This window comes from Salmo trutta, chromosome 16 (assembly GCF_901001165.1).
Source record: "Salmo trutta chromosome 16, fSalTru1.1, whole genome shotgun sequence".
Taxonomy (NCBI): domain Eukaryota; kingdom Metazoa; phylum Chordata; class Actinopteri; order Salmoniformes; family Salmonidae; genus Salmo; species Salmo trutta.
In genome coordinates this window covers 18,612,981-18,623,030 of record NC_042972.1, presented here as the reverse complement: position 1 = coordinate 18,623,030, position 10,050 = coordinate 18,612,981, and the positions used below count along the sequence as shown (strand labels likewise).

At 41.4% G+C, this 10,050-nt stretch overlaps 1 protein-coding gene across 4 annotated transcripts; it reads right to left on the bottom strand.

Moving 5' to 3' along the window:
* Positions 1-651: 651 nt before the first annotated feature.
* On the bottom strand, positions 652-6,593 carry LOC115150221 (interferon-induced protein 44-like). Of its 4 annotated transcripts, none has more exons than XM_029693298.1 (5): positions 6,163-6,593; positions 3,334-3,372; positions 2,928-2,961; positions 903-1,144; positions 652-798 (listed from the first exon to the last, which is right to left on the bottom strand). In XM_029693298.1, the coding sequence occupies exons 1-5, from the start codon at positions 6,229-6,231 to the stop codon at positions 658-660; spliced, it is 525 nt and encodes a 174-aa protein (XP_029549158.1). In that variant the 5' UTR covers positions 6,232-6,593; the 3' UTR covers positions 652-657. The 4 variants fall into 4 exon arrangements, 2 of the variants coding, with proteins under 2 accessions (XP_029549158.1, XP_029549159.1); XM_029693299.1 differs by having other exon boundaries at positions 3,334-3,369; positions 6,163-6,592; XR_003867074.1 differs by lacking the exon at positions 2,928-2,961 and having other exon boundaries at positions 3,334-3,369; positions 6,163-6,587.
* Between the last annotated feature and the right edge of the window lie 3,457 nt (positions 6,594-10,050).

Genomic DNA, 10,050 nt, shown 5'->3' with positions numbered 1-10,050 from the left:
ATTTTATTTGGCTGTTGGTAGAATGAGCAGGACTATCGGCATTGTTTGTTGGGTTAAGGAAGACTGCATTTACAGTGTAATATTTTTTTCATATATGAATGATTTGTTTTGTTAAATTAGTGATTTAAAGAAAGAGATAATACGTTCTGGTAGAAAGCAGCACTATTGACATTGTTTGTCAGGTCATTTACGGTCAAGTATTATTTGCATGTGTATACATTTGTGTATGCTGGTTTACCTTGTAACCCTCTGGTAGATGTGTAATGGCTGTCGTAGGAGAGAGAGGACCAAGGCGCAGCGGGTTGCATGTTCATCATATTATTTATTGTGAACACGAGAAAAACAAGAAAACAGAGACAGACAGTTTCACAGGCTAAATAATAACAGCAGTGCGAAATACAACTACCCACAAAATCCCTAGGTGAAAACAAGCATCTAATATATGACTCCCAATCAGGAACAACGACGTACAGCTGTTCCTGATCGGGAGCCACACAGAAATAGACAGACTAGAAAATCAATACTAGAACAATTACTCAAACCCCAGACTACATAAACCAAACACCCCTTAAATAACACACACAACCCGAACCATATGAAACAAATACCCCTCTGCCACACCCTGACCAAATATAATACAATTACTTCCTCTGCTGGTCAGGACGTGACTAGATGGCCCTCCAGAGCATTGATGATGTCTTCAGGTTGCATCCCTTTTTCTTGTGCCTCCAGACCCATGACATCATTGAATGCAAAGAGAAGACGTTTATCTCCATCTTTATTGTAGTTTCTATTGTACTGAAAATAAACATCATAAAACATACTCATTGCAGGTTAATGTTTTATCCATTAATAGTGTTTTGTTATCAGTGGCACTACATTCCTAATTTATAGCAACTTACTGTCTTGGTGAAGCTTGTGCCAGAGGCAGCAGCTGCCAGGGCATTATGTGCTACTCGTCCTTGGAAGACATTGTTGACTGAGTTGATAAAGCTGGACTTCCCTGCTCCGACTGGTCCATATAGCAGGCATCTCAGCTGCCCCATGTCAGGATCACTCAGTTTAAAGTTCCTCAGTGCAGCCACCATGGTGTCTCTCTCTTGTTTACTGTCAGTTGAAGAGTTACAATGAAGATTCGATATAGCTGAAGGGGAGGAGACAGATTAGGAAAGATTTTTAAGCCTTGAGACAATTGAGACATGGATCGTGTACATGTGCCATTCAGAGGGTGAATGGGCAAGAAAAAATATTTAAGTGACTTTGAACAGGGTATGATAGTAGGAGCCAGGTGCACCGGTTTTTGTCAAGAACTGCAACTCTGCTTGGTTTTTCCACACCAACTCAATATTAGGAAGGTTTTCTTAATGTTTTGTACACTCTTTGTACTCAGGAAAAAATGAAACGTCTCTTTTTCAGAACCCTTTCTTTCAAAGATAATTCATAAAAATCCAAATAACTTCACAGATCTTCATTGTAAAGGGTTTAAACACTGTTTCCCATGCTTGTTCAATGAACCATAAACAATTAATGAACATGCACCCGTGGAACGGTCGTTAAGACACTAACGGCTTACAGACGGTAGGCAATTAAGGTCACAGTTCTGAAAACTTATGACACTAAAGAGGCCTTTCTACTGACTCTGAAAAACACCAAAAGAAAGATGCCCAGGGTCCCTGCTCATCTGCATGAACATTCCTTAGGCATGCTGCAAGGAGGCATGAGGACTGCAGACGTGGCTAGGGCAATAAATTGCAATATCTTTACTGTGAGATGCCTAAGACAGCTCTACAGGGAGACAGGATGGACAGTTGATCGTCCTCACATTGGCAGACCACGTGTAACAACAGCTGCACAGGATCGGTACATCCGAACATCACACCTGCAGGACAGGTACAGGATGGCAACAACAACTGCTCGAGTTACACTAGGAATGCAAAATCCCTCCGTCAGTGCTCAGACTGTCCGCAATAGACTGAGAGAGGCTGGACTGAGGGCTTGTAGGCCTGTTGTAAGGCAGGGCCTCACCAGACATCACCGGCAACAACGTCGCCTATGGGCACAAACCCACCGTTGCTGGACCAGACAGGACTGGCAAAAGTGCTCTTCACTGACAAGTCGCGGTTTTGTCTCACCAGGAGTGATGGTCGGTTTTGCGTTAAAATTCGAAGGAATGAGGGTTACACCGAGGCCTGTACTCTGGAGCGGGATGGATTTGGAGGTGGAGGGTCCGTCATGGTCTGGGGCGGTGTATCACAGCATCATCGGACTGAGCTTGTTGTCGTTGCAGGCAATCTCAACGCTGTGCGTTACAGGGAAGACATCCTTCTCCCTCATGTGGTACCCTTCCTGCAGGCTAATCTTGACATGACCCTCCAGCATGACAATGCCACCAGCCATACTGCTCGTTATGTGCGTGATTTCTTGCAAGACAGGAATATCAGTGTTCTGCCATGGCCAGCGAAGAGCCCGGATCTCAATCCCATTGAGCACGTCTGGGACCTGTTGGATCGGAGGGTGAGGGCTAGGGCCATTCCCCCCAGAAATGTCCGGGAACTTGCAGGTGCCTTGGGGGAAGAGTGGGGTAACATCGCAAAGCAAGACCTGGCAACTCTGGTGCAGTCCATGAGGAGGAGATGCACTACAGTACTTAATGCAGCTGGTGGCAACACCAGATACTGACTGTTACTTTTGATTTTGACCACCCCCTTTGATCAGGGACATATTATACAATTTATGTTAGTCACATGTCTGTTGAACTTGTTCAGTTCATGTCTCAGTTGTTGAATCTTGTTGTGTTCATACAAATATTTACACATGTTAAGTGTGCTGAAAATAAACGCAGATGACAGTGAGAGGACGTTTCTTTTCTTGCTGAGTTTATATATTTTGTGTCCTCTATTGTCCAAATTTGGTCAGACTATACTTACTTCCACTTTTGATCCCGCCATGGGCCGTCAAATTCTGTGACACATGGGAATGCATTTTGATTAAATTAACTTCCAGTTTCCAATTTCCATCCTTCACCAACTAGCCACTACAGTAATTCATTGTTTTTACAACAATAAAGTGAGCAGAACTTTTGCTTTATCTGAGGCATTAATGGATCTTCGCAAAACACACGTGACAGTCCTTGACAATGTTACCAACGGGTGGCACCAGCCACGACATTTCAAGCTATCTGTGGAGTGAGCTTATGGCACATTCTTACCTCTGTTACACATGCCTTTGGACTTTTGTCAATGCATGCACTAAAACAGAGTATACAGATCAGGCTTTAATTGTATTTTAACTGATATGTCTCATGCTGTTCCCACAGTAAGTCATATCTCTTACCCTTCTTTGGTGATGTGCTTTTTTCATTACCCGTGACTGCTTTCAGAGGAAGAAAATAAAAATACAATTTGAGGTAAATAGTGTATGTCATGTCTGCACAGCAGCTAGGGCCAAATACAAACAGATACAGTGCAGTCTGGAATTATTGGATCCCTTGATAAAGATTTTTAGAAAAGACTAAGATAAGTAATACAAATTACTGAGCTAGATTGTATGCAACAAAAAATATATGTAATTTAATTTAATCGCTCAGAAAGTTAGGGGTCAAAATTATTGTATCCCCTGTTTTCAATACCGCTGGTGTGTGTGGCCAAAGAGCTCTATTTTCATGTCATCTGTCCATAACACCACCTGGAGTTTGCTAAACGGTATTGGAACTTGGATTAAAACCAGTGCTATGGTCATAATGACACAAAAATATTGGACTTTGGCCACATACACCAACGGTGGGCTTGGACTTGGAAAATACCTCATAACTTTTGTCAAATATGGTGGTGGATCTTTTATGTTATGGGGCTGTTTGGCTCCACTGGTCATTGGGCCCTTGTTAAGGTCAACTGCATCATAAACTTTACCAAGTACAAGGACATTTTTGCCAAAAACCTGGTTGCTTCTGCAGGAGAATGAAACTTGGCCGCAAATGTATCTTCCAGCAAGATAATAGCCCCAAGTACACATAATAATCCAAAAAGAAATGGTTAATTGAGCACAAAATCATTATTATGCAATGGCCATTTCAGTCTCTGGACTTGAACCCCATTGAAAACCTGTGGTTTGAAGTGAAGAGGACAATCCATAAGCTCATACAAAGGATATCAAGGATCTGGAAAGATTCTGTATGGAGGAATGGTCTAGAGTCCTCCCAATGTGTTTTCCAATCTCATAAAACATTTTGGGAAAAGGCTCAATGTTGTTATCCTTGCAAGGGGAGGGTGCTGGGGTATCAAAATTGTGGCTTTTCTACTTGTTAAACTAAATATTTTTCACTGAGCAGTTGTACTAGTATAAAATAATATAATGTTTTCTACCATTCAATTTACAGTAAAGCTCAGTATTAGCAATACTAAATTCATACTGTCTTTTTTGCTAATATTTATCAAGGGATCCAATAATTCCAGACCACACTGTATATTTAACTAGTTAAGAACAAATTCTTATTTACAATGACAGCCTAAGAACAGTGGGTTAACTGCCTTGTTCAGGGGCAGAACAACAGATGTTTACCTTGTCAGCTTGGGGATTTGATCTAGCAACCTTTCAGTTACTGGCCCAACACTCTAACCAATAGGCTACCTGCCAACCTAATGGGCTGTATATGCTGTGTAACTTCTTGTTGCTGACAACTAAAGGATTTTAAACTGTTGCAAGTTATGTGAAATACAGTAATACAATCAGTACATGTGGAACTAACATCTATCTGCACTCAAAATTATGATGTCTGTACTTTGAACTATTTTTTCAGATCTACAATGAGAAAAGGCGGCAATTCAGCCTGGTGTAGAATCCTCACATATGAGAAGGTGACTTTAGACATTGAGAAACTACTGGGTAAGAAACACAAAGCACACAATGTAAGTCAGCAATTTGACCTCTATTATTTCATGAAACATTTAGGGGCAGTTTCCCAGATGAAGCTTTCCCAACCGGCCAAAAGATGGAGCTCTTATTCCTTTTACGTCGTTTGTCATCTCACGTCTGACTTTAATATATTCAGCCAGCAATACACTAATTTCCCCCATGGACCAGCTCGTACATAAAACAGCCAACATTCAGGATGCAAACGCATCAGTTTCCACCTTAACTCGATTGAATGGCTCATCGTGGGAAAAAACTTCAAACCTATGCTTACTGTCTCAATAAAACACAAGTATCATTTTCAGATTTCTGGACATCCGCGTTAGTCTGTTGTTTATAGCTGGATGAACACGCACTGCATCAGAAAAGAGCATAAGCCACCCTTGCATGGTGGTGGAAAATTGTGTATTATTAAGACAGTACGCATATTTAGCCATTTGTTTTTCACCGACGAGCCACCAAATCGAGTTAAGGAGGAAACCCCCATGGACCGGTTCGTACAGGATGTTTTATGTAGGAGCCGGTCCATGGGGGACACGAGAGTACTACCGGCAGGGATGACTGCATCAACACCTAGAGGTGATAAGCCATCAGGAAGAACTACACCCTCTAGGAGTCTCGGCGCTAAGATTACACCTGGTCCTGGACTAAAGCCTTGTCCTGGACTATATGCAAGAATCGTCTGCAAAAGGGTGTGGTCTCACCATGACTCCCTGGCTAAATAAAGGTTTAATGAAAAGCAAGTCAAATGGCTCTGTTGACAGTGCTTCTTAGTCCAGGATTCGATACAGGAAATGTCACACAAATGAACACATTTTGTTTGTAATTCTAACATGCTCTATGAAATGACTTGATAACCTGTTTTCAGTACATTTGTAATGTATTTAGTAACTAAAAATTATCTCCAAACTAGCTTTTCAGGTGTTTGTGAAAGTAAAGACTGTTGGAATATAATTTTAACAGGTTACATTTCAATTTGTGTTATAGTAAAATGTGTTATTGTGTATTTATCGTATAGGCTTAATCTGTGTCCAGGAAACCGCCCCATAGTGTAGAAGCTGTATAGGAACATTAGAAGACAATGTAACACATTTCCATTGTGCACAAATTACTTGCAGCTTCTACAAACATTGTAGTATAGCAATTAGATGTTTCCTTTTGCATTCCGAATGGGAAGAATACATTCTACCTTATATCAAGCAGGTCCTCTACCAAAATTTAGAAGCAGAAAAATTGGTAATGACAAAGACTTACATTGTTACTACTACCTTCTCCTGAGACTGAGATGCTGATATAGTTGTGAAACAACGATTGCTGCTGCATTTATGTAGGCTACAATAGAAAGTGAAATATGCTGGCGCAATGAACCACCATATGTGATGCATCATTGACTTTCACTTTCCAGTGTTAGATATGGAATAACTAGATAATTTCACAAATCTATCAAGTGAGGAGGGCAGTCTATCTCTCCTATGTCTATACCCATTTCTTGGAAATAAGACCATTACCGGAATAGAGGGGCCATAGTTTCACTTTCAATATGATCCTGTTTTATTCAGACAGGGGAGAACAACTGCCCCATCTCATCGAGAATGAAATGGGGCAGGAATACTGCAGGCTGTTGTAGGACAGGAATACTGCAGGCTGTTGTATTCAGAAAGCAGGATTCCTTCGTTTGTCATTTGGAAATATTTGTGTAAATATACAGTATATAGTGACAAACCTCTTCAAGGTTAGGAGTTTGCCACAAATGAAGACCATCACCAAAATCACCCCAGAATGAGAGCTCTTTCGAAGAGGACAGTACCTGTATGTTGGTTTCTGCATCCTGGTCCACCCAAGCCGCAGGCGTGGTCAAGGATAGCAGGGTTCAGTACACGAATCAGGTTCTCGGTAGGTCCAGGTCCAAATGCCAACAGGTAAGTCCAAACAGTCCAGGTCATACACGGTAAATCCAGCCAATATGTATTCTCTCTTTCTCTATGGTTCACAGATCCTCCAGCCCTGCTCTGTGTTTTAAGTCAAAGTGAATTGGTTGGAGACTCAAAAACCAACAATCACGAGCTTTCTTCTCTTTAGCCATATGCATCCAGTTGTTTGGGGCATGGTCACTGATGAGGGTGAAGTGGCGCACTAGCAAGTAGTATTTCAGGCTTTCTAGAGCCCACTTTACTGCCAGCGCCTGTTTCTCAACGACTGAGTAATGGGTCTCGCGTGGTTCTAGCTTCCTGATTAAAAACAGGATGGGGTGTTCCACCCCTTCTACCTCTTGGGAGAGCGCGGCTCCCGAGGCGACCTCTGAGGCATCTGTCTGAACAATGAACTTGCGCTCAAAGTCTGGTACCACCAGCATCGGATTACAGCAGAAAGCCTCCTGTGATGTTCTAAATTCTTTGGTGGCCTTTTCAACCCATTTGACCATGTTTGGCCCTCTGGCTCTGGTCATGTCATTGAGTGGGGCGGCCACTGTGGCATAACAGGATGAACTTCCAGTAGTAACTGGTCAACCCTAGGAAGGCTCGAACCTGCTATACTGGTTTCGGCCATCCTATAATTGCCTCAACCTTCTTAAGTTGGGCTTTGATTAACCCTCTTCCCACGGTGTATCCTAGACACTCGGTTTCCTCTAACACCACATAACACTTGGCAGGGTTCGCTGTGAGCCCTGCCTTCCTAAGGGAGTCTAGCACTGCCTGTACCTGGGGTAAGTGGGATTCTCAATCGGCGCTGTAGATCCCCACGTCATCTAAATAGGCTGCAGCGTAAGCTCGGTGTGGTTTTAGGATCTGGTCCATTAGCCGTTAAAAGGTGGCTGGGGCCCCAGGTTGGGGGGCGATGGGGGGCCTTCAATTGATCGGCCTTCAATTTGAGATCTTCAATGAGATTGTCGTCACTAGTTACCACATCCACAAAGTAATAAACCCTGCCCATTTGATATTTGGGTTTTTTTAAATCTGATTTTAAACCTAACCTTAACCCTAGCCCCAACCACATTGCTAATCTTATGCCTAACCATAACCTTAAATTAAGACCAAAAAGCTTTCCATATGCACAAAAAGCTTATTTTTCTCAAATTTTTAAAACACATTTATTTTTGATGCCTGTTAGTGAGCATTAATCCTTTGCCAAGATAATCCATCCAGCTGACAGGTGTGGCATATCAAGAAGCTGATTAAACAGCTGGACCATTACACAGGTGCACATTGTGCTGGGGACAATAAAAGGCCACTCTAAAATGTGCAGTTTTGTCATACAACACAATGCCACTGATGTCTCAAGTTTTGAGAGAGCATACAATTGGCTAGCTGGTTGCAGTAATGTCCACCAGAGCTGTTTCCAGAGAATTGAATGTCCTGAAACAAAGCTGAAAATGTCCCAGTTATTCCATGGCCTGCATACTCACCAGACATGTTACCCATTGAGCATGTTTGGGATGCTCTGGACCGACGTGTACGACAGCGTGGTCCAGTTCCTGCCAATATCCAGAAACTTCGCACAGCCATTGAAGAGGAGTGGGACTACATTCCACCGGCCACAGTCAATAGCCTGATCAACTCTATGCGCAGGAGATGTGTTGCGCTGCATGAGGCAAATGGTGGTCACACCAGATACTGACTGGTATCTGTGAATAACAGATACATATCCGAATTCCCAGTCATATGAAATCCATAGATTAGGTCCAAATGAACTTGTTTCAATAATTGATATCCTTATATGAACTGTAACTCAGTAAAATCTTTGAAATTGTTGCATGTTTTGTTTATATTTTTGTTCAGTATACTTTCAAATAGTAGGCTACTCAGAAATTCTTGTCTGAAAATACTCAAATACACAAAATATGTATTTAAATAACAAATACTCAAATATACATGTATTTTGAACCCAGGTACCAACAGACGCTTTGATTCATAATGAATGTAGCAGGTGCTAGCAACGGCCGCTTACAGCTAATCCAATCCCATTGTATCTTGATGGGTGGAACCATTTGGCAGTGAACACTATTTGTCATGACGTACCTTGTTAAAAACAACGTGAATATCATTTTTAAATATCCCTCCTACTCAGCTATTCGAAAAAGTGCGGGACCTTGGTTTTATCTGTTCTCTAACCTGAACTGTTGAACTTGCAGAGGCTGGCTAGTGAGGCAGAACGCATCCAGCGAGACCAATCCTGGCACAAAAGTTTTAAGGTAACGCTACTGTTACACACGCTACCAGCAAACTGTCTGCATTTGCAATGTATAAAACATTCAGCGGAGGTTTATGATACTAAGCGCATCCCCTGTTTAGGAAAAGTATGAATATATCAGAGGAGGCTGGTGGGAGGAGCTATAGGATGACGGGCTCATAATAATGGCTTGAATGGGATAAATGGAATGGTATCAAACACATCAAACATATGGAAACCACATGTTTGAAACGTTCCATTTATTCCATTTCAGGCATTACAATGAGCATGTCCTCCTATAGTTCCTCCCTCCAGCCTAGTGGACTATATCAACAGTAAATGTTCACCCCACCATCATCATCGGTCTCCTTGCCCCTTATTCTACATGGAACTCAATGGTTTACCACCACTTCTGTTTCCAGAGTCAAATAGTACTATTTCCAAGTAATAATCTTCTCCCATCCCACACCGCATCATCCAATCAATATCCATGTATGTGCACAGGAATGCAAAACTACACGTAAATTACCAAAGTTACCAGATTGTTCTGTAATTTTAGTAATTAACAGGTCATCTTTGGCAATATATGGTCGTGTTGGTAATTTATATTTTAAATTTAAAAAATACTATATGACATTCATTTTTTATATCATTTGTCCGTGAATTTCCAATGGATATACCACATGGTTCAAGAGAAAAAAGCCTTTTTTGGCTAATTAATGAATAAAGCATATAATCAACAGTGGTTTAATTTTCAGTTAACTACGCAACTCTTCCAACTATTTACTTTTTTCACAACTGCCATCAGTTTGACACCAAATCATTTACAATAAAGACATATTATGACTGGCTGATAGAATGATAAGGCTGATAGAAAATGATCAGGCTGATAGAAATTCTAATTATTTTGTTTAATGATTTTGAATTTGAGCTTCATTAATATCTAGTATATTCCATACACTTTCTCGTTCTGAA

What these genes read in the sequence shown, in the direction of transcription:
- LOC115150221 (XM_029693298.1), bottom strand. Translation starts at nt 6,231, where the DNA reads ATGCAGCAGCAATCGTTGTTTCACAACTATATCAGCATCTCAGTCTCA. An exon ending in TGGCGGGATCAAAAGTGGAA is followed by an intron (nt 1,145 to 2,927) that starts GTAAGTATAGTC and finishes CCTCCCCTTCAG; the next exon opens with CTATATCGAATCTTCATTGT. An exon ending in GCACAAGCTTCACCAAGACA is followed by an intron (nt 799 to 902) that starts GTAAGTTGCTAT and finishes GTTTATTTTCAG; the next exon opens with TACAATAGAAACTACAATAA.